Below are 25,356 nucleotides of genomic sequence, written 5' to 3' on the forward strand. Positions count from 1 at the left end.
CAGGCAAAAGTGCTTGACAAATTACGAGACTGAACTGCACTGCATTTGGTGTTCTTGCCCCTACCCCACAGTAGTTCAAAGTTGATTAAAATATTTTTTAGCTGATCAGAGACCAAAAATGGTTACTAACTTTTCGTAACTGTTGTTCTTCGAGATGTGTTGCTCATGTCCATTCCATGTTGGGTGGGTGTGTGCCACGTGCACCGTTGCCAGAGATTTTTACCTCAGTGGTATCCATTGGGCCAGCTCTAGTGCCCTCTGGAGTTGTGCATTTATGTGTCAGTATCAGGGGAGCTGCTAGCCCTGCACTCTCTCAGTTCCTTTTTGCCAGTTAACACCGACAGATGGCTAAGGAGGATTGGTCATAGAATGGACATGAGCAACACATTTCAAATAACAAGGTTAGTAACCGTTTTTTCTTCGAGTGCTTGCTCTTATCCACTCCATGTTAGGTCACTCGCAAGCAGTACCCCAGGAGATGGGCTCAGAATTCATGGACATGCTGACTGCAACACTGCTCTTCAAAAATTGACGTCGTCTCAGGCCTGTTGGGTGATGACATGAGACACGAAACATAGTGAGGCACTGATAACTAAGCTGAGGCTCTGCAGATGTCCTGGATTGGGACCTGTGTGAGGAATGTTGCTGATAAAGACTGGGCTCTTCTGCAATGATCAATTAAGATGGCCAGAGGCAGGACATTCACCTGCTTGTAGCAAGCTCGAACTCATGTGGTTATCCAGGATGAGATCCTTTGGGTTGACACAGGAACCATTCTCATCCTTTCTGCTATTGCTACGAAGAGTTGCATGGCTTCATGGAAGTCCTCTCAATATCAAAGGTGAGAGCCCGCCTAATGTGTAATGAGTGAAGCCATCCTTCCTTGAGTTCTTGAGAAGGTTCAGGAAGACGACTGTGAAGAAAATGACCTAGTTGTTATGGAACTGTGACACCACCTTTGGCAGGAAGGCTGGATGGGAGTGCAGTTGGATCTTGTCCTTGGAAGCATACTTTGTAGGGTGACTCTGACGTAAGGGTCTTGTTCTCAGTTCTGCCAAGGGATGAAGATGGTCGAGGAAGAACAAGGTGGATCTGGGAAATTGACTGGGGCGTCGCTCTCGAGCGCACCTTTAAAATGAGCGCTTCTGGCCTCCAGGATGCTTTGCCAGGCTGGGCTGCGCAGGTGAGCGGGAGGAGGAAGGGCAGCAACAACTAAAACTCGTGTCTCTATCCCTTCTCCTTGCAGACCCCTGCTGAGGCTGCCAAGGCCTTGGTGGGGTGGGGGGGCGGCTGGAACTGCTTCCGTGCTGACTGCGGCATATGCATGCCCAGTGAGTAAAGGGTGGCCTGAGTGTCCTTTAACCCATGCAGCATCACATCTGTCTGTTCAGAGAAGAGACCATCCCCATCAAATGGGAGGTCCTGGATCGAGGTCTGCAGGAGGTACTCCTTGAACTTATGGAGGGAGTCCCATAAATTAAAATTGCATCTCCCCAAAACGGCCTGATGGTTTGACACCCGAAATTGCCAGGCTGGCAGTGGAATAATTTTTTCTTCGAAAAAGGTCCAGTCTTTTGGCCTCTATTTTTGGGAGTTGAGTTGGCGTGCCCCTGCTTGTCTTTTTCGTTAGCCGCAGAGACAACCAGCGAGCCTGGAGGTGGGTGAGTATAAAAGGTACTCGAACCCTTTGGCCGGGACAAAGTACTCTTTTCAGCCCTTTTGGAGATGAGAGGGATGGACGACGGGGTTTGCCAGAGGGTCTTCGCAATTTTGAGGATGCTGTCATGCACTGCTAGTGCAACATGGGCAGGGGTGGAGGCTGAGAGGACATTGAACAAGGCATCTGTCTGCTCGGCCATCTCCTCCACCTCTAGGCCCAAGTTCTCGGCCACCCATCGAAGCAGGGCCTGGTGTTCTTTAAAATCATCTGGCGGGCTGGCCCTTGAGACTCCCCATGATCGCCTCGTCCCGGGATGAAGATGACGACTGTACAATCAGAGGAGGCCCTGGGGCATTGTCCCCCGTGGGAGAGGGAGGTTTAGGGGTGCGTGCAGTCTCTTCTATCCTGCCTTGACTCTGGGGGCAGGGAGTTTTTGAATTTAGTCAGGGAGTCCCACAGATTAAAATCGTATCTTCATAGTAAAGCCTGCTGGTTGGAGATATGTAGTTAAAGACTCGTCTGAGGGTGGCTTCCATGAGGATAGCCTTCAGCCTGATGTCCCTGTCCTTTTTATTGTGGGGTCTGAAGTCCCAAGAGATCTGGCATTTGTCCCTCACCTGGGTTTCCCCCAAGCACTTCAAGCAGCTAGACTGCAGGTCACTCACGGGCATAGGTTTGCCACAAGAGGAACAAGGCTTGAAGCCTGGGGACTGGGGCATGCCCAGCCCCTGGGGCAAAGAAGTCCCTCGATGATAGGAACTAACTATATACACTAACTCTACCAGTAAAAACTAAATACACTAAACTATGATAACTATGAATGAAGGAGGAGTCCAAAAATCACTAGGAAGAAGCCTTGTCACAGTAAGAAGGGTCATTCCAGCAACTGTCACGGGCGGTAAGAAGGAACTGAGAGGGTGAGGGCTGGCGGTGCCTCTTATACTGGTGCATAAGCGCATGGCTCCAGAGGACACCAGAGCCAGCTGAATGGATACCACTGAGGGAAAAATCTCTGGCAACAGTGCATGCGGCATGCACACACCTAACATGGAATGTATATGAGCAAGCACTTGAAGAACAGTCCAGTCAAAATGTATTTTAATTTATACATACATCAAAAATGCTCATTCATTTACAACTGTGAAGCAGAACTGATCATCCAAAGCTAGTGAGATTAATAAAGGCTGTGTATGCCATAAGGAAACAGTTTTGCTACTTAAAGATGGCAATCTGAATTATGAACAAACTACTGCACAAGATAGATAAATTTCTTATCTCTCTGGAGAAATGACCCATCAAGTCATTCCAATGCTGTATAAATGGGAGATGTAGGGAGAAAACAAAACAAAACAAAACACAAGACTGCATCTGTATGTTCTGAACTATTTAAGTGTGTGATTTAATTCTGTCTCAGCTGGTCAAGTAGTGATTTCTCAAACAGCGGTTGCGACATATGCTACTTCAGAAATAATCCACAAGGATTCTTTTGATGGACATGAGTCTATAGTGTTGAGAGCCTCAACTTCAGTGCCCATACGAATAACTTCACATCAACTTATTGACATGAAGAGGAGTGAGGAAGCCCTTCTGCAATTCACATTGTCATAATAAATTACATCAGCTGTAATTCTCTGATTAGACATCAGCATGTCTTATGTAAACAAAAGTGAAGAAGGGATGGGAAAAGAGAATTCCACTTTGGAAACAAATACAGAATCTGATTCTATGGGTAGAATAATGCCTGGCACTTCCAAAATCTTTCATCTAGTTGGGAAAGCAAACTCTGCCAGAAAACAGCCTGAGTAGGATATCTGTTCATTAGGGGAAAATGGACTTTAAGTCACAGAACTATCGATCTATAGAGCAGCGTGGGTGTCTTCCTCTTTGTTTTGTGAATGCTGCCTTGATCTCCTGGATGTAAGATTTGGACTAGCTGAGTCTATTTATTTCCTTTTGTGATACTTCTATACAAAATGGTACAGAAGACTTAACAGGAAAGGTTTTGCTATTCTAGTGGCACCCTTGCAAGTCAGGGAGGTGGAGGTTCCATCTGTGTAGTCTGTGACTATGCTACGGCGTTACACCGGCATAGCTATGGAGCTGTACCTGTGCCACTGTAGCGCCCGTATAGTAGACATGGCCTCGAACTGAGCTAATGCCATCATGAACATACAGAGAACATGTGGGAGCTGTCTAAGTAGCTGTTGCTAGTGTGGTGAGGGGAGGGAGAAAAGCCAGCCACTGCCCTCTCCAGGACTCATCATATAGGTTCCTTTGTGGGCATCACATGGGGCAGGAAACCCATACCTACAGGGGCGGGAGGGAAGGTAAGAGAAGCCTTGCTGGACTTCCTCCCATAACTTTCCACCCATGTTCTTACCATGACACTGGGGGTTCCATATGGAGACAGAGATCCCAGAGATGGGGAAGAGAGAGGCCAGGCTTCCTTCAATCATCCCCAAGACCCATTATGTGGTGCTGGTGGCCAATTCCCCCTCTGGGAGTGAAGGACTGGGAAGTTAAGAAATGCCAGAATTAAGGTTGCCTGAGCAACTCTAATTCACCTCCCTTGTGTGTATACATTATGATAGTCTTGATTACATTACTACATTCTATTATTCAACAGGACATCCTTCAGTGGCTAGGATGGATTCACAAGAAGGCAAAATTAATAAGACGCCCCTACACCTGGCATTTCTTAACTTTCAAGTACTTGACTTTGCAACCTAAATGAAGTATTTTTAATATAGTTCTTTTGTATTTAATTAACTATTTACACTGTTAATATAGGATTGTTGTAATCTGCTGTTCTATGATCTGTTGTGGCAATTAAAATCAGAGGCATTGGGACTGCTCACTATCCCAATGTAATATCAAGAGGACAAGAGGAAGGCCGTTAAGGGATTGTATGTCTGGACTGTCCTCCCCCTTGATATAACGGTTGCTGAGCAGGGTCAAGCCTGGGGTAATAATGACCAGCAGTAAAGTAAGGAGAAGAAGATCTAATCCTTCTCTCTGTTAGTCTCAGAGGAAAAACTCCCCCTCCTCTGCCTGACTTGGAGAGTTTGGCACTTCCAGAAGTCATCTCGGGCTAGGAGGTGAGGGCTCAACAGCTAGGGGAATTGAAGCGGAAGCAACAGGAGAGTTGATGGCTGTTTGAGTCATTTCTGAGGCCCCTAGCCTTTCAACAGTAAAGCATCAGCATCTTTGGGGTTGCAGAGAATGTATGAAGATGAGATGCCCAAGCCAGGTGTCTCCTCTCTGTCTCCTCTCCTCTAAAGGAGGATCTGTCCCTCCTCCAGTTTCCTCTCTTCTTTGGAAGAAAGATAAATCTAATACACAGGTTATACAGAGATTGTACATAAAATCTCTTAAAATACTGTAAAGTCTTCTAAAATGCAGGATGTTTCCTTCCTCCAAAAAAGCAATTTTTTCCAGAACAAACTCCCAGGCACTTCAGTTTTATTTGTTTTTTATACGAACACAATTTCCACATCCTGGTCAAGTCAAAACAATAATATTTTTAGAAATGGGCCTACTCAGCTGCACACATTTATATACAAGCATGCCTACAAGCTCTTTGTTTGGCTGGCCATGGAACTGCTACTTGAGGCCAAACTGTCTTCAGTTACCTTGTTATTTTGTCCTCATTCTCTTCCCTTTACTTTGGCCCATCATTGAAGATGAAGCAAGGCCACATCAGCACACACCACTGAAACTTATGATGACAACCACTGGTGAGTTGCCTGGTTAGTATTTTGATATACTTTCACCAAACTACCACTACTCCAGGCAACACAGCATATGTCTGCTCCCTATCAGCCCACAGTTACCCACAAAATAATGTTCTGCTGCCCCCAATATACTTCATCTGTTCTACCTATTTTGCCAAACAGGCTCTGATTCTGAGAATTCCTTCTGTCTTTTGTGCTCTCCAGTTTGTTTACTTGGCTTCTCAGTTTCAATATATTTTCCAGATTCTTCCATGAAATGTAAGCCATCTTGGCTCCTAATTCTCCTTCCCCATCTGCTTCTTGTTCCTTGTCTCTCACCTCTTCTTCTTTATCTATTCCTGTTTCCTCTCCATCCACTATGCTTTGAACCCAATTTATTAGCTCACACATATACCCATCCCCAATACAGATAGTAATGTAGAAGCACTATTCTGGCTGTTTTCACTCACCCAGTCAGTCACTGCTTCCAAGGCAAGTTCAAAGATTTGACTCCTTTTTGAAGATAATGTTAGTTATCCCTGTCATCTGATGAGTTCACAAAATAGTTACTTTTAAGTTCTATGAAACAAGGCAATAGGTCTCCTGGAACTCCAAATAGTAATGTGGCACAGCTACGTGGGGCAGCATAAATATCAGGCATAAAATTGAGTGCACAGAGATAGTGTTCATGCTTCAGAATGTGATTTCACCAAATGATATCAAGAAATAAACTATATAATCTATCCCAGTCACCTGTACTAATGTAATTATTGTAATTTGTTAGCTTTGGGATGAACATAAAGAGTTTCAGAACAAAAAAAAAAAAAGATGGTTGTGTTACAAGTGAGACGTGAATTGCGCATATAAACTAAATTAAATTTCTATGGGAAAACAGAATAAATGTTATGCAACAAAGAGAAAGGAAGTTGAAAGACTTCACCATTTAATCTAAAAGCATTTTTGCCATAGATTTGAATGTCACCTCTTTATAAAAAAAAAGAATCAAAGAATATAACATTTGTAATATTAACAAAGGAATTATTAAAATACATTTCTTAAGAGCACTATTGTATTACCGGTCCTTTTCTGCCTAGCAAATTAAGATCTGAGTAAAACATGGGCACAGGAGTCTGTGCTAGCAGACACTGTGACACAAGATTGTGACCTTGTTTACTTGATGACTACATTCTGAAGCCAGCGGCACAAATCAAAAAGTACAGCAGGAAATATAATACTGAAACTCAGTAAATTATCTTTATTTGTTTTTTATGAATCTGTCTAGTGTAAATGAGTCACAGTTTAATTAGCTCATAATTTAATTAAAAACTAAGCTTTTATTAAATCAATTTCTTGTTTGTTGTGAAAGATTTCTTTTGTGGCAAAACTAATTTGGTGTGCAATAAAATTTTTTTAAATGCAAGCTTGTTACTAGAATAATCCCAAATTAAACTGATCACACTCAGTTTTAAACACTGCAATGACTAGCTAAAGCACACAGGGCAAGCAGCAGCAGAGAAAATGCATTAAATTCAACTAGTCTCATAAAAATTTAAACCTTACATACAAAAAAATCAAAAGTGACTTAAGGTAGGTTTCTTTCTTTTAATGAAACTAATAGGCACATACTGTAGTATTATAGCCATTTAAATTTATACACAAAAGATAAAGTATGGTGCTTGACACCCCATAAATACCATAAGATAAGGCAAGAAAAGCAGAATTCTACTTACGGATATGATTCTGAAAGTTGCTGAGCTATTTTATAAGCTGCTGGGTCTCTGTCTAGTGCATATATTGTAATATCAGTTATTTTCTGTAGAAGAGCTGTAGTATGACCTCCTGCTCCAAACGTCATATCAAGCATACGCTGTTGAATGCAAAAGAAATAATACTGTTACTTAATAATATAAGGTAAAGAAACCTACTGTTGATTTAAGCCTTTTCTAGTTAACCTCTCTAATATGGTGTGGAAGAATAAATATTAAATCCATTTCACAAGCTTTTTTTTAAAACATTTTAAAGCAATTTTCATTGAACATGCTTCGAAGAATAGAGCAAACCAATTCACATTTATTTTCTTTTGCTCAGATTGTGATCCCACATGGAGGGGAGCCTCTATGCACAAGATGAGATCAGTCACTTCTCTGCAACATCAGATCTCCCCTTTCCCCTTCCTCCTGACTTCAAAGGAGGTTGAAGGGTCTAAGCACTTCACAGGATTTACTCAGCAACATGTAAGACTGTGCTTAAAAGGAAGGATGATGGGTATGTACAAAGCACCAGTGGTTCACAACTTCTTTTCTGGATCCCAACTTGTGATGGGCTGGCAAATGAACTCCCTTACAAGCTGTCCCCACACATCACATCCTGCCACCTCTAAAGCTGTCTCGTCTCTTTCCACTTTTCTGCATCTGCTTTTTATTTCCCTTTTCATTTTTTTCCCTAAGTATATTTTTCCTTTTTGCACCATAAATCCCTCTCCTTTTCTCTTGTTGCACCTTTTCTTATTTCTCATTCAAAGGCTACACACTGCTTGGGTTTAGCTGCAATGCTAAAGGTTTCCTTTAAGCTAAGTAGAGTCCTATAGAAGAAAAAGAAAATAACGGATGTTTGGACCAGTGGTCTGTAGCTTGTACTTGTATCCCTTCTGTACTGAACATGTGAACCGTTCCAAAATTAGGAGCTTCCAGAAAAACAGGAAGGAAAAGTCGGTAGTTTTCAAGGAACTGCCTATCTAAAGGAGCACATTTACAGAGACACTGTAATCCAGGCACTGTCTATACACTAACGTTAGGAGTCTGGGTAGCAAACAAGATGAATTGGAATTGCTCATTTATAAGCATAAATTTGATCAAGCTGGTATTACTGAAACCTGGTGGGATGATTCCCATGACTGGAATTTTAAAATCAATGGTTATGAGCTATTTAGGAAGGATCAAGAGGGCAAAAAGGAGTGGGGAGTAGTATTCTATATAAAAAATGGACTAACCTGTTTCCAAGTCACTGATAACTCAGAAGAAAATTATCTTGACTGATTATAGATCAATGTCTTAACTGATAAAGGAGAAGATGGGGTATTAGGGTATGTCTACACTGGCAGAGTTACATCGCTGGCAGTGACAGCACCACTCAGAGAGCGCTGAAGGGAAACCACTGTTGTGTGTTCACACTGTCAGCTGCATGCGCAATAGCATGTTCACATTTACAGCACTTGCAGTGATATTCGGAGCGGTGCACTCTGGGCAGCTATCCCACAGAGTATCTCTTCCTCTTCTGCTGCTAAGAGTTGTGGGAAGGCAGAGGAGGTCACGGGACATCCTGGGTCCTGTCCCAATGCCCGTGATGCATTGCTTCACATCCCAGCAATCCCATCCTGTGCATCCGTCCGCATTTGGCGTCATCTTTCAACAGTTTGCGTACTGCGTGCTCTGCCTCTTCGTTCTGCAGGAATGGATCCCGCACTGTTGACCAATATGCTGCTGGCTCTCACTAACACGAGCGGCAGTGGAGTTATTCCTTAAACTACAGAGGCAAGAGCAGTTCAATATTGATCTCGCCACGCATAGTAGCTATGACATGAGATTGCTTGTGGCATTCACAGAGGTGCTGACCACAGTGGAACACAACTTTTGGGCTCAGAAAACAAGCACTGAGTGGTGGGATCACATCGTCATGCACGTCTGGGATGACAAGCAGTGGCGTCAGAACTTTCGGATGAGGAAAGCCACATTCATGCGACTGTGTGATGAGTTCACTCGAGCCCTGCGGCGTAAGGACACGAGAATGAGAGCTGCCTTGTCATTGGAGAAGCATGTGGCAATTGAACCGTGGAAGCTGACTACTCCAGACTGCTAACCAGTTCGGAGTGAGAAAGTCGACCATTGGATTCGTGTTGATGGAAGTGTACAGGGTCATTAATCGCATCCTGTTCCGAAAGACTGTGACTCTGGACAACGTGTGTGACATTGTGAATGGCTTTGCACAAATGGGCTTCCCTAACTGCAGAGGAGTGATAGATGGCACACATATTACAATTCTGGCACCAGACCACCTAGACACCAAGTATATTAATCAGAAGGGGTATTTCTCTATGGTTCTCCAGGCGCTTGTGGATCATCATGGGCATTTCACAGACATTAACGCAGGCTGGTCCGGAAAGGTGCATGACTGATGCATCTTTCGGAACACTGGCCTGTTCAAGAAGCTGCAAGCAGAGACTTTCTTCCTGCACCAGAAGATCACCATAGGGGAAGTCAAAATGCCCCCTGTGATCCTGGGAGACCATGCCTATCCCTTAATGCCGTGGCTTTTGAAGCCATACATGGGGCACCTTGAAGGCAGCAAGGAGCGGTTCAACAAGAGGCTGAGCAAGTGCAGAATGACTGTTGAGTGTGCTTTTGGTCATTTAAAGGCCTGCTGATGCTGCATATATCGGAGGCTGGACCTGGCCGATGACAATATTCCTATGCTTATAGCCACATGTTGTACACTCCACAATATTTGTGAAGGGAAGGGTGTAAGTTTCACTCAGGGCTGGACCATTGAGGCTCAGTGCCTGGAGGCTGAATTTGAGCAGCCAGAGACCAGGTCTATTATAGGGGCGCAGCGCAGGGCCATAAGGATCAGGGATGCCTTGAGGCAGCAATTTGAAGCTGCAATCCAGTAATATTTGTTGCTATGCTCGGGAGTGCAGTGTTTGTAATGCTAGTAGGTGATTGTGATTGGTGCAGACGATTCACTATGAAGGTTTAAGAAAATTGCCTGTTGCTTTGCAGGGCACTGTTTGATTTCAGTTAATGGAATAAAGATTGCTTTCAAACCAAAACAATTATTTTATTAAAAAACAACAACCGGAGGAGAGAGAGAAACAAAAAAAAAAACCATCAGCACTGTGAGGGATGTGGGAAAAGAGGGTCCCAGGAGGAAGTAGGGTCCCAGGACAGTTAAAGATTTGTGTATGTCCAGGTATCATATGCAACCTTGTCATTTGGAGTCCAGTGCAGCGGGTACTGTACTTTAGCAGGGCTAAACTGCAGAGGGATAGGTGTTGAGTGTAGTGGGTACTGGGAGTCCGCAGGGCTGGACTGTGACAGGGAAGGAGTGGAATGCAGCGGGTACAGACTGGAGCCAGGAAGTTGATAAGAGTGCATTGGCAGTGTCTGGGGGGCGCATGGGAAAGAGTTTTGCGACAGTGGCTGCAGGGGAGGGCGGGCATGGAGCTGCTCAGTTTGCAGTGTAGTAGCGCATGGAGTGTGTCTGCTTAGCGCTCCATAACTTTTAAGAGCCGCTCCGTGGCTTCGTTCTGGGGCGCTGCGTTCTCCTTTCGGTACCTCTTCTCGCTGTCCCGCCACTCCTTCAATTCTTGTTTTTTGGCCACGGAGTGCATCATGACATCACTCAGAAGGTCCTCTTTAGTTCTTCATGGCCGCCCTCTAATTCTGTGCAGCCGTTCAGCCGGCAATAAAGAGGGAGGATGGACTCTCATGGTCATATCTGTGAAGCCAAAATGCAACATTTTACAGAAGCAGTATTGTTTGCAACACACAGATCACTGATTCAGTGATTTAAAACAAAGCCAGTATTCACATACCTGTCACTAACTGGCTGACCCCAGGCAAGCACACGTGAGCCACAAGACCCCCAAAATGGTGAGTACCTGCAAGGGCAGGAGAAATCAGTGTTCCAGGACCATATTGTATACTGGGCACATGGCTCTTGGGAGAGCCAGCACTGTGTGTGGGGGCTTTATAATCATTACTGTCCCCACATTTTCCACAGGCTGTGTGCATTATAAGAGATATCTCACTGCTGAGGATAAGCAGGAAATCAAGGGAGGGTCTTCTCCAAGACTGTGGCTTCCGCCCTGGCCCTTATGCGGCTCGCCTGTGTGCAGCAATGCCTCCCCTTCCCCAGTGCCGACAGAGAGGCTCGGGAAAGTTACCCTTAATGGGGCAAGAAACAAAGCAGCTCTGCCAAAGAACCTCTGGCAGCGGATTGCCCAGTATCTCCATGAGAGTTTCGTGGAGATCTCTGAGACAGCTTCCCATGAAGTGAGGGAGTCAATCAACACCCTGTTTGGCCGCTCAGACTAGGCATGTGGTGGTACATGCATCATACAGACAACAAGCTGGCTTTCTGCAACCCTCCTTCCCCCAAACAACTCACTTCAGTGATTCCCAAAATCAAAGCCACTTACCAGGGACCTCCTCTCCTGTTTGCGCTTTGCCAAGCTCCGATAGCTGTGACTGGCTAGTCTCCTCCGGGGTAGAGAAGTGCCCCTGGCTGCATGCATCTCTGACCTCCAAGTCATCCTCTGCCTCTGGGTCCCCCTCCACATCCTCGCCCAAGATTTCCTCTTCCTGGCTCGGTCCACTCTCAACTGACACACGACCCACCAAAGTATCCACAATGGCCTTCACAGTGGAGGTGGGGTCACCCCGAGTATTGCGTCCAGTTCTTTGTAGAACCGGCAGCTCTTGGGCAGAGCACCAGAGCAGCGGTTTGCCTCCCGCGCTATGCGATAGGCGTTCCGCAGCTCCTTCACTTTGACCCTGCACTGCAGTGTGTCCCAGTCATGGCCCCTTTCTGTCATGTTGTGAAATCTGTCCGTAGGTATCATAACTCCTATGGCTGGAGCGCAGCTGGACCTGGACAGCCTCCTCTCCACAAATGCTGATGAGGTCCAACAGCTTGGCATTGCTCCAAGTGGGGGATCACCTGGTGCGTGGAGCAGTCATGGTCACCTGGAAAGATGCGCTCAGACTGCTGCACACGTCACCAAGCAAACAGGAAGGAGACTTTAAAAATTCCCAAGTAATTTAAGGGGTGGGGCTCACGGTTGGTCACCTGAGGGCAGGGCAGTAGAGTTCAAACCGATGACCAGAGAGGCGAGAACAGGCATTGTGGGACACCTCCCAGAGGCCAATCGTAGTGCTGTAAGCGATCAAGGTATCTACACTGGCACCGCGGTGCTGTAGCCCTGGTGCAGAAAGCTGTACGTCTCTCATTGAGTGGTTTTTTTTTTTTACAGTGCTGCAACTGCGCAATTTCTGCACACTAAGTGGCTTGGCAGTGTTTACACCTCGGGAGTTACAACGCAGAAAGCTGCTTTACTGCACAGAAACTTGCCAGTGTAGACAAGGCCTTAGTTGATGTCTGCTACAGACCATCAGCTCTCATTAGGGAACAGGATGAGTGTCTCCTTATGGACCTATCATGGGTAGGAAAAAAGGCTGTGTGAACTTGGGTGACTTCAAATTGATGACATATGCTGGAGGTCCCATGCTGTTAGCACTAAAACATCCTTGGAATTTCTAAATATCATAGATGACAACCTCCTAACTCAAAAATTGTTGCATCCAAAATGGGGCAATTCTATATTAGATCATGTCTTGATAGATAAAGAAGAACTGATCATAAAACTCAACCTCCCTAGGCAGTCTGTTCCATTGTCCTACAGTTAAGAAGTTTTTCCAGAGAGTTAATCTAAATAAATCTGCTATACTGTAATTTGAACCCATTGCCTCTTGTCCGGCCCTCTGTGGCAAGAGAGAACAACTTTTCTCCATCTTTCTTTATGGCAGCCCTGCAAGAATTTGAAGACTGCTGTCCCCCTTAATCTCCTCTTTTCCAAACTAAACATACCCAGTTCCTTTGCTCATATGGCTTGAGTTCCATTCCTTTGATCATCTTTGTAGTTTGCCTCTGGATCCTTTCCGGTTTCTCTACATCCTTTATATACATTGGTGACCAAAATTTGACACAGTACTCCAGCTGAGGCCTAACCAGTACCAAGCAGCACGGTACTATCACCTCCCATGACTTGTAAGCTATGCCTCTGTTAATGCAACCTAATATTGCATTTGCTTTTTTTTAATCACAGCATCGCATTGTTGACTCATGTTGAGGTTGTGATCCACCACAATTCCCAGATCCTTTTCAGCAGTGCCACTGTCAAGCCAGTTACCCGTCTGTATTTGTGCATTTGGCTTTTCTTCCCTAAGTGTAGCACCTTATATTTGTCTTCGTTGAATTTCATGTTGTTGTCTTTTTCACCAACAGAAGCTGGTACAAAAAGGGCTGGTCTACATCGGCAAGTTTTGTCAATGAAACTAACGTAGACAAGGAAAAATCGACAAAAGCAAACTCGCCAAAGCCTGTCTACATTTGCTCCCTCTGTCAACAGATCATGTCCACATTCGGGGCACCATTGTTGATAGCGAGAGCAATGGACTGTGGGTATGTATCCCACAGTGCCTAGCGACACCATCTATCGCCGGCAGTTACCTCCCTTGACTCATTCCCGTGCCTTCCTTGGTAGGCCCACCCAATAGTTTGAGAACTGCTGCTCTAAACTGATTCTTTCTAATCAAATACAACTAAATGACATTCTATCCCCATAGTCCTATAAATACCAGAAAAGATTACCTGTAGTTAAGACGTCCCCTTAGGAATTTTATGTTCAGTTTGTGATTGTACATTTTAGAAAATATTCAGCTCTTTAATGATACATGGATGGCAGCAAATAGAAACTTTATGACAATCTCTCTAATATAGTTATACAGCTACAAAACCTCCATTTTCTTAATTTTGTATACAAGATTATTTTCTATTGAAAAGAAATCTTATGATAAATACCTTATGACACATCATATTATTGTGGTTTAAACTATTGTGTAATTCTCCTCACCTCCACATTCAGCTTTCAGCAAAATTTACTCCTCTACACCTCTCACAGCTTTGTAATTAGTTTTCTTCTAATTTTTAACAAAATGAGATTTGAAAAAATGTGATAAAATATTGAATTATTTTAAGCCCTGCAGTACTGATGCAGCCCAAGGGTCACATATTGAAACAACAATATTAAAACGGATCTTGAAAATTCTGCACAAAATACAAGCTTTTCATTCTCACTAATATGGATGTGTGCGTTTTCTTTTAAATAGAATTCACTGTTCTGCTTTTGTGAAATTCAGAACTGCATCTAATAAATATATTTTCTGTTATACTCATTAATTCTTTCAAATAATCGTGGCCATACTTACATTTTTGTAATATTAATTTTCTCCCTTTGCTTCAACCTTAAAGACATTTTTAAAGGACAGCTTGACATCAACAAAGGGGCTACAACATATTCAAGAAATGCTGAGCTGGAACTTGTTACATCATACATTATGCAAAATTAGTACGTTTTTACAGATTTGATAAGGCTCATACAAATAAAGCAAAGAATGAAGGCAATAACCAAAAGACCTACAATCTAATAGGGCAGTAGGAGAGCAGGTCAATCTCAGAGGTGCACAACTATACTAAAAATAACAATGTAAAAGCAACATAAAAATACAATACAGACCTAACTACTTATTATGCTAGCTGTAGCACGCAACCTACAAACTATTTAAATGTAGCAGGAAACAGCACTTTAGACATTCTTTATAAATAAAGAGATTTGCCTCAAAGAAATACCTGACTATACTTAATTTAACCAAGACCATGTTTCCTGAGTGTGTTAGCAGGCACTCACCTTCCACAGTCCACAGACCAGGAGGAGACAGACCAAAAAAAAATGCATGATCCTCTTTAATTAGGAAAGACTTGCAATAATAATTAATGCATTTTTCCTCCTTTTAATAGGATTAAAAAGGAAACAGAAGACAAAAAAAACAAAATGACACTGAATTAGTTCAACAGACTTAGATAAGAAAAAATAAATCATGATTATCCAGCATCCAAACCAGTGTAAACTTTCAGATTTTTGGTCAAAAGCAGAGAAAATACCTAGCACCTTTCCCTGAAGTTTTTTAAAAAAGTCCCTTTGACACAATTAAGATATCAAATGTCAAGATAACACTTTATCTTGACATATTGTTATACTGGATATCCTGACAAAAACAAAAATTCACAAGAAATCGTTATTTGTTTTAGAACAATGACATATTTGTGCACTGGTAAGACAGACCACTGTATCATTGGTGTGTTCCAAATCAATCAAGACTAGATCACACACTTCTCTAAGGGTTTACCAATCTTTCCTGCTGAATAGGATGACAAGAAGACATTTGTCATAATAATGCATTTTCTACATCTGAAATGAATCAGTGTATGCCTGTAAATACAGAGGGTTAGCCTACTAGTCTGCTTGTGTTTCTGAACCTGCTTGCCTGCTAGTGCTACCAAACTACTTGATTTATCATCTCATTGCCAGGCACTGCTAGTAGCTGTCTACTAAGTACATTTTCTTGTTTTATTTGTACCCATTTCATAGGCTTATATAAGAAATAATCCCCAGAAACAAAAAAGCTGCATCACAAACAAAACAATATGTTGCAATAAATTTATTTTTTCCTTCATTTTATCAAAGCCTTGGTGTTACTATGATGACTCATTCTGCCTAAACTCTACAAACATTTTAGTCTTGCTGTCTAAATTCCTCTCCTATTCACAGCAGAAATTGCTTATTGTCACAACTCAACTTGTTTTTTCACTTTGCTTTATTTTTAATATATTGACTTTAAATACATTAAAATAAAGTATTAAAGGATTCAACCTCCCTTGTGACTTATTCAGGGCCGGTGTAACCACTAGGCGAACTAGGCGGCTGCCTAGGGCGCCAAGATTTGGGGGCGCCAAAAAGCGGTGTCCAGCATCACGGGAGTCAGCTGAGCGGGGCAGGGCGGGGAGCAAGGCCTCCATAACAAACCTGCCCCCGCAGCGAAGGGCGCCGCGCAGGACGGTCAGTGGGAGCCTGCGGCGGAGCAAGGAGGAGACAGCCGGCCGGGTGCGGTGACCAGCGCGGCCGAGGGACGGAGCCCTTGGGGGAGGCAGGAAGGACGCGGTCCTGAGCTCAGGTGAGCTTCGCCCTCCAACGCACCACTCCTGGGGCCTGGTGCAACCGCCTCCTGGGGCGAGGGAAAGTGAAACTAAACCCCACAGCGCGAAGGAGGGGAAAGGACTGGCGCAGGTGCCGCTGCCAAACACTGACACCCCCCACACACGATGGCACTGTGCCAATCCGGGGAGCTGGCCCTGGTCCCCAGTGAGATCCTCACCTGCTCCCTGGAAGAGCCCGGCTCTACCCTCCTTGCCCCTGGGTCCCCCCTGGAGGGCGAAGTAGTCAGAGCCTGGGAACGTTTACCGACCCTGCAAGCTGGGGGCATTCTCAGCCTCCTCCTTGCTCATAGGTTCCCCCAGGCCAGAAGGGACCGTTGTGATTATCTCTTCTGACCCCCTTGTATTAATTCTAATGAACAATGTCACATTATACAGTATTCATTTTTGAAAGTTTATAATAAGCGATGCTCCGGGGGAGGGGGGAGCGCAAGGTGAAATTTTCGCATAGGGCACAAAATATCCTTGCACCGGCCCTGGACTGATTGTGCTCAGATAACTATGATTTGCTCTAACTTTCTGCTGTAGTATACTGCCATGGATATTTGATATGCTTGTACAAATGGTCAGAGATGATACTATTTGGCTGGTCCCCAAAAGCTGGACTGACAAACAGATTTCTTATATTTTTTACACTTACATGCACACACACAATCTGTTCCATTAAAGAGAAAATATTTTTCTACCATAACAATTCTTCCCCCCAGAACATTAATAATATTTTTACTATAATTACTTTCTGTAAATAGTTTTCATCACTAATACTCTGTGCACATTAACAGACTTTTAATAGAGCTAAACAACAGTTACTGGCACAACCAGTTCTAGATATAGTCTGTCTACACACAGCCTGGTACACCCCGAGAGAGGCCTAGGCTGGAATAATGGTTCCCTGCCTGAAACTGGTTCAGAACCCTTCTTTATTGCAGTGCAGACAGTACCACATAACATTCATGTAATTGATACGTCCAGTCCTCCTTTCTCCCAGTTCTTTATGTGATATGATAACCCAGAGTGCATTGTCTCACAAGCCGCTGGTGCATGCATAGCCTCCAGGCACTTTGTACCCTGTAGAGGCAATATGAGACAGGTGCCCAGATTTTGACACAATGGACAAACACAATTAGGCAGTATGGCAAGTGCAGGTGCACACAGAGAAACATACAAAGAGATTTGCAATGGCAGGAAAAACTGCCGTGTGGACAAAAACTGAACCGAATTGTTTGTAATGGGTTAAGGTGACTGTGGTTCTGCTAGTTATGTAATATATTATAGATGGTCATCATAATTCTAATAGAGAAAAGGTGGGTGAAGTAATATCTTTGTATACAAAGAGCTGTTCTTTAGGTCAGGGAGATGAACTCTGTCACAGCTAAACAGAAGTTGGAACAGATAAGGAGTTAACACATGGTGCAAGAGACTATTATTCAAGGTAAAGTAGGCATTTAACACCTCTACAGTCGTAGGGACTAAGAAGGTTAGTTGCTTACATATTTTGTTGTACTGAGACATAAAGAGAAGAATGATGGTTCTTCAAGATGTGTCCCCCTATTGGTGCTCCACTGTAGGTGCTTGTGTTCTTGTGCTGCTGATCGGAGAACTTCCATAGCAGTGTCTGTTAAGCCCGCACATGCGCTCCCTCCCCTCGTGCTGCACCACGAGGCTAGCCAGCGCCCGAGGGCTAACATCCCTCAGTTCCTTCTCTACCGCAGAGTCATTAACAAGAACTCTAAAGTAGAGGGAAAGAGGGTGGGTTGTGGAGCACCCCTAGGGACACACGTCTCTAAGAACCATCGTTACTGAACTGTTTCTTCTTTTACGAGTAGTGTCCCTCTGGGTGGTCCACTGTAGGTGACTCCCGAGCAGTACCTCTTCTGGAAGGCCAGGACTTCCGGTCAGTTACAGATAGCATCAGAGACAGAGTCCCCACTGATCAAATGGTCTTTTGTGAAAGTGTGGACTGACGCTCATTACAAAAATCTGTAACACACCTATCTTCTTTTGTCCTACGACTGTAGAGGTGTTGACTGCCCACTTCATCTTGAATGGTCTCTTGCAACATGTGTTAACTTCCTATCTGTTCACTTTGTATTTAGCAGTGACAATCCTAAGTACCTTTTCTAGACCTGAAGAAGAGCTCTGTGTAGCTCAAAAGCTTGTCTTTTTTACCAACAGAAGCTGGTCTAATAAGGGCTTGTCTACACTGGCAAGTTTTGTCAATGAAACTTAGGGTATGTCTACACTACGGGATTAATCCGAATTTAGATAATTCGGATTTGAGAAACAGGTTGTATAAAGTCGAAATGAGTGCGGCCACACTAGCACAGTAATTCGGTGGTGTGCGTCCAAGTACCGGGGCTAGCGTCGATTTCTGCACCGTTGCACTGTGGGTAGCAATTCCATAGCTATCCCATAGTTCCCGCAGTCTCCTGCGCCCATTGGGATTGTGGGTTAAGATCCCAGTGCCTGATGGGACAAAAAACATCGTCGCAGGTGGTTCTGGGTACAGCCTCACTCCCTCCCTCCCTCCCTCCCTGCATGAAAGCAACGGACGGCAGACAACCATTTTCGCGCCTTTTTTCCTGGGTGGGTGAACACTGCAGACTCCATACCACGGCAAGCATGGAGCCCGCTGAGGTCAAGACAGCACTCATGAATATTGCAAACACCTCGCGCGTTCTTGTGGAGTTTATGCTCAGCCAGGACCAGAAAAACGAGGCGAGGAGGCAGCGGCGGCGGCAGCGCAGCGACAAGCATGATGAGGACATGGACACGGACACAGAATTCAGTGAAACCACAGGCCCCAGTGCTTTGGAGATCATGTTGTTAATGGGGCAGATTCTATCCATGGAACGCCGATTCTGGGCAAGGGAAACAAGCACAGACTGGTGGGACCGCATAGTGTTGCAGGTCTGGGACGATTCCCAGTGGCTGCGGAACTTTCGCATGCGTAAGGGCACTTTCATGGAACTTTGTGACTTGCTTTCCCCTGCCCTGAAATGCCAGAATACCAAGATGAGAGCAGCCCTCACAGTTGAGAAGCGCGTGGCGATAGCCCTGTGGAAGCTTGCAACGCCAGACAGCTACCGGTCAGTCGGGAATCAATTTGGAGTGGGCAAATCTACGGTGGGGGCTGCTGTGATGCAAGTAGCCAAAGCAATCACTCAGGTGCTGCTACGAAAGTTAGTGACTCTGGGAAATGTGCAGGCTATAGTGGATGGTTTTGCTGCAATGGGATTCCCTAACTGTGGTGGGGCAATAGACGGAACCCATATCCCTATCTTGGCACCGGAGCACCAAGCCACCGAGTACATAAACCGCAAGGGGTACTTTTCAATGGTGCTGCAAGCACTTGTGGATCACAAGGGACGTTTCACCAACATCAACGCGGGCTGGGCGGGAAGGGTTCATGACGCTCGCGTCTTCAGGAACACTACTCTGTTTAAAGGGCTGCAGCAAGGGACTTACTTTCCGGACCAGAAAATAACCGTTGGGGATGTTGAAATGCCCATAGTTATTCTTGGGGACCCAGCCTACCCCTTAATGCCATGGCTTATGAAGCCATACACAGGCAGCCTGGACAGGAGTCAGGAGCTGTTTAACTACAGGCTAAGCAAGTGCAGAATGGTGGTAGAATGTGCATTTGGCCGTTTAAAAGGTCGCTGGCGTTCATTATTGACTCGCTCTGACCTCAGCCAAAGAAATCTCCCCATTGTTATTTCTGCTTGCTGTGTGCTCCACAATCTCTGTGAAAGTAAGGGGGAAACCTTTATGGCGGGGTGGGAGGCTGAGGCAAATCGCCTGGCTGCTGATTACGCGCAGCCAGACACCAGGGCGATTAGAAGATCACACCATGAAGCGCTGTGCATCAGAGAAGCTTTGAAAACCAGTTTCATGGCTGGCCAGGCTACCGTGTGAAATATCTGTTTGTTTCTCCTTCATGAAAACCCTCCCCCTTTACTGACTGATTTTCTGTAAGGAACCCACCCTGCCCCTTCCCCCAGCTTTCTTTCAAACCAAATAAAGTCACTATCATTTAAAAATCATTTATTCTTTATTAATAGATTAGAAAAAGAGGGAGGGAACCCGGGTGGTATTTGGGAGGAGGATTGCTGGGAAGGAAAAAGCCACAAAGAAAAGGTTAAAAAAATGACAGCCTTTTGCTTGGGCTGTCTACTGGGGTGGAATGGGAAGGTGTACGGAGCCTCCCCCCCCGCGTTCTTACACGTCTGGGTGAGGAGGATACGGAACATGGGGAGGGGGGAGGGTGGAACAGGGGCTGAAGCGGCAGTCTATTTTCCAGCAGCCGTTCCTGAACCTCCACCAGACGCCGGAGCAGCCCCAGCGTTGCATCCTTCATCCTCTGGTCTTCCTGCCGCCATCTCTCATCTCGATCGTCTCTCCTCTCCTCACGTTGGTCCCTCCTCTCCTCACGTTGGTCCCTCCTCTCCTCACGTTCACTGACTTCTTTCCTATACTTTGAAACTGTTTCCTTCCACTCATTCAGATGAGCTCTGTCACTCCTGCTGGATTGCATAATTTCAGAAAACATGTCCTCCCGCGTCTTCTTCTTACGACGCCTTATCTGTGATAACCTTCGGGATGGAGGAGGGAGGCTTGAGGAATTTGCAGCTGCTGTAGGGAGGGGAAAAAAGAGAGAATTGTTTTAAAAGCTACATTTTGCAGAACAATGCTTATACTCTTTCACGGTGACCAACACTGTTCACATTACATAGCACATGTGATTTCTGTGCAAGGTCGCATTTTGCCTCTTAATGCTGAGTGCTTGTGGCTTTGCTGCTAGAGATCACAGGTCTGGGCAACAGAATTCGGCTTGCATGCGGCCATGGTAAGCCATTGTTTTACAGCTTCTGCACCCTCCTTTCCCACATACCAAGCATAGCCTGTAGAGTGCTGCAGAAGCCTGGCCAATCTCAGCCAGTTGGGGGGGGGGCAGTGTGGGGGGGGCTTGTCTGGGCCCCTTCAGGCAAGTAGAGTGCTGCGGTTTTTCTGTTAACATTCAGCAGCACCAGAAAACAAACTAACCCCCCCCCCCCGCCATGAATTCTCTGGGATGATCACGGTACCCCTCCCCCCACCGCATGGCTGGTATCAGGGAAGATCCCTGCAGGCACCAAACTACCCCCCCCCCCCGCCGCCGACCCCCCCCCCTCGCCATGAATTCTCTGGGATGATCACGGTACCCTCCCCCCACCGCGTGGCTGGTAACAGGGAAGAACCCTGCTAGCCAAACGCGGAAAACTTCAGGGCCAATTTCCCATCTGCGCTTGGCTAACTGCAGGGAAGGATTTATTTTCCGCCACAGGCAAACAGCCCAGTAGGAACGGCCACCTCTGTCCCCTTAATTAAGTTCCCGTATTTCAACCAGGTTACCAGGAGTGATATCACTCTCCTGAGGATTACACAACAAGATAAAGAACGGATGTTGCTTGAATGCCAGCAAACACCGGGACCATACGCTGCTAGGCTTTGTCAGGCAATGATACCAGATTACTTGCTGCAAGCATGGCGTGGTCAAGTGTCCTACCATGGAGGAGGGAATAAGGATGCACTGCCCAGAAACCTTCTGGCAAGGCTTTCGGAGTACCTCCAGGAGAGCTTCATGGAGATGTCCCTGGAGGATTTCCGCTCCATCCCCAGACACGTTAACAGACTTTTCCAGTAGCTACAGACTTTTCCAGTAGCTGAACTGACCGCGAATGCAAAGTCAGGCAAAGTAATCATTAAAAACCGTTTGCTTTTAAAACAAGTTTTATATTTTAAAAGGTAAACTCACCTGAGGTCCCTTCCATGGGGTCAGAGTCTTGGGTACTGGCTTGGGAGGCTTGGGAGGGTACTTCAGTCAGGGTGAGAAAAAGATCCTGGCTGTTGGGGAGAATGGAGTGCTGTGTGCTCTCTGCAAGCTCATCCTCCTCCTCCTCCTCCTCTACCCCATCGGCAGAATCCTCAGGCGTCGAGACTATCCCCGACCCAGAATCCACGAACAAAGGTGGGGTAGTGGTGGCAGCCCCCCCTAGAATTGCATGCAGCTCGGCGTAGTAGCGGCATGTCCGCGGCTCTGACCCGGAGCGACCGTTTGCCTCCTTTGTTTTTTGATAGGCTTGTCTGAGCTCCTTGACCTTCACGCGGCACTGCTCAGAGTCCCTATTGTGGCCTCTCTCCATCATGCCCTTGGAAATTTTTTCAAAAGTTTTTGCATTTCGTCTTTTAGAACGAAGTTCTGCAAGCACTGAATCCTCTCCCCATACAGCGATCAGATCCAGTACCTCCCTCACGGTCCATGCTGGTGCTCTTTTTCGATTATCAGCCTGCATGGTTACCTGTGCTGATGAGGTATCTGTGGTCACCTGTGCTCTCCACGCTGGGCAAACAGGAAATGAAGTTCAAATGTTCGCGGGGCTTTTCCTGTCTACCTGGCCAGTGCATCCGAGTTCGGATTGCTGTCCAGAGCGGTCACAATGATGCACTGTGGGATAGCTCCCGGAGGCCAATACCATCGAATTGCGGCCACACTAACCCTAATTCGAATTGCTAAAATCGATTTTGGCGCTACTCCGCTCGTTGGGGTGGAGTACAGAAATCGATTTAAAGGGCCCTTTACATCGAATTAAATGGCGTCGTTGTGTGGACGGTTACAGGGTTAATTCGAATTAAAGCTGATAAATCCGAATTAAAGTCGTAGTGTAGACCAGGCCTAACATAGACAAGGAAAAATCGACAAAAGCAAACTCGCCAAAGCCTGTCTACATTTGCTCCTTCTGTCAACAGATCATGTCCACATTCAGGGCACCTTTGTTGACAGCGAGAGCAATGGACTGTGGGTATGTATCCCACAGTGCCTGGCGACACCATCCATCGCTAGGTATTGTGGGAATGTGGAAACAGAGCGCAGCGCATCCTGGGACGTGCAAAATGTCCCGTCATGCACCGCTTTGTGTCCCAGGCCTCCAATGGTTTCTGGCTTCCTTTCGCGCCATTTTTCCAACTGTCAGTTTCTTGTAGTGCACGCCAGCATCTGCAGTGAGAGAAGATGGATCCCACAGTTCTCTCCTATGTTAACGGTCATGAGGACATTGCGCATGGCAGCACAGTTACTCACAGAGTTACTCACAAAGTTACTGACAGAGGATGAATCACAGTCACCCTAGTGTGATATGGACAGCAGCAACTTATCAGTGCTTTGTGCATTCACAGAGCAGCTGCATATGATAGATTATCGCTTTTGGGCTAGGGAAACAAGCACTAATTGGTACATTCCATGCAGGTGCGGGATGAAGACCAGTGGGTACAGAACTTTAGGATGCGTAAAGCAACCTTCCTGGAGCTATGTGCTGAGCTGTCCCCCGACCTGTGGTGCAAGGACACCAGATTGAGAGCTACCTTTTTGGTAGAGAAGCGTGTTGCAATCGCTGTGTGGAAGCTGGCGAATCCAGACTGCTACCAGTCAGTTGCAAATCAATTTGGAGTAGGAAAGTCCACTGTTGGGGTTGCATTACTCCAAGTGTGCAGGGCAATGCATCACATCCTGCTCAGGAGGACCGTGACTTTGGGAAATGTGCATGAAATAGTGGATGGCTTTGCAAAGATGGTTTTCCCTAACTGTGGTGGGGTAATTAATGGCACATACATTCCAATTTTAGCACCAGACCACCTTGTCTCTGAATACATCAATGGGAAGGGATACTTCTCCATAGTGTTGCAGGCGCTTGTGGATCACTGGAGGCGTTTCACGACATCAATGCAGGCTGGTCTGGAAAGGTGCATGACGCACGCATCTTCAGGAACAGTGGTCTGTACAGAAAGCTGCAGGCGGGGACTTTCTTTCCAGACCACAAGATCACAGTGGGGGATGTGGAAATGCCCATAGTAATCCTGGGAGACCCACTTACTCCTTACAGCCCTGGCTCATGAAACATTACACAGGGCACCTGGACAGCAGCAAGGAGCATTTTAACAACAGGCTGAGCAGGTGCCACATGGTAGTTGAATGTGCCTTTGGCTGTTTGAAAGGTCGCTGGAGGTGTCTCAATGGCAGGCTAGACCTTATAGAGGATAATATTCCCGTGGTCATAGCCGTGTGCTACACTTTGCATAATTTGTGTGAATCTAAGGGTGAAATGTTTGCTCAGGTGTGGAGCACTGAGGCAGAGCGCTTGGCTGCGCAGTTTGAACAGCCAGATGCTAGGGCTGTCAGAGGAGCCCAGAGGGCTGCTATTAACATCAGAGAGGCTTTGAGGAACCAGTTTGACAATGAGGGGCAGTAACATGTCTATTTTGGAGTTTCTTCTCTGGTGTATCCATGTATAATTTTGGGGCTCAAGATCCATGTAACAAAATGCTTTAGAAGCCTGTTCCCAAGAGTGAATTGATTGCTATACGCTTTTGTAGAACACAGAATAAAAACGCTGTACCATTAAATAACTTAGCCTTTATTTATTCTTAAAAAGAGTAAAAGCTCATAACTGTGTGTAGCTCCAGCTATCATTGTGCAAGCTGTGAGAGGGGGTGGAGTGATGGGGAAACTTAGGAGTGATGTGAAGTGAAAAGGAATGTGTGGGCATAGAGGAGGGTGGGGTTGGCAAAGAATTGTGCATCTGCATGTGCTGCAGTGGAGGTCGACCACGGATCTGCTCAGTCTGCAGCTGTATCAAAGACTTGAGCATCTCTGTCTGATCCTCCATAACTTTTATCATCCTCTCTGTTGCTTGCCTAGCAAATGCAGCACTCTCTTTTCTGGCCTGCCTTTCCGCTTCCCAGCACTCTTTGCGTTCCCTGGTCTGTCTCTCATTGCGCTGCAGCACCTCCCAGAACATGTCTTCTTTGTTGCGCCTAGGGTTCTTCCTTATCTGCCGAAGCCGCTCGGTGGGGGTGCGTGGTGTGTTCCTCAAGGTCTGGGCTAAACAGAAGAGGGATTGTTACATTCCAGCAAACGACTGAAACATTTTAGTAACAAGGGCCTTTTGCTAGTAGAAATCACTTTCTCACAGAGACTCTAAGCAGGCACCCCAATCATGGTGAGTGTTGGGAGTGGGGGTAGGGTGGTTGTGCATATGGACAAAACGGTGACGGCTTGCA

At 45.7% G+C, this 25,356-nt stretch overlaps 1 protein-coding gene across 2 annotated transcripts in view; it reads right to left on the reverse strand.

Annotated features, from left to right (window-relative positions):
* Window positions 1-25,356, reverse strand: part of METTL15 (methyltransferase like 15) — a 198,852-nt gene that overhangs the window by 105,224 nt on the left and 68,272 nt on the right. For both annotated transcript variants that reach the window (XM_054028663.1, XM_054028664.1), the window contains one exon: window positions 7,104-7,240. In XM_054028663.1, the coding sequence (XP_053884638.1) occupies window positions 7,104-7,240 (137 nt within the window). The remainder of the gene's footprint in view (window positions 1-7,103; window positions 7,241-25,356) is intronic.

Source organism: Malaclemys terrapin, chromosome 4 (assembly GCF_027887155.1).
Source record: "Malaclemys terrapin pileata isolate rMalTer1 chromosome 4, rMalTer1.hap1, whole genome shotgun sequence".
Taxonomy (NCBI): domain Eukaryota; kingdom Metazoa; phylum Chordata; order Testudines; family Emydidae; genus Malaclemys; species Malaclemys terrapin.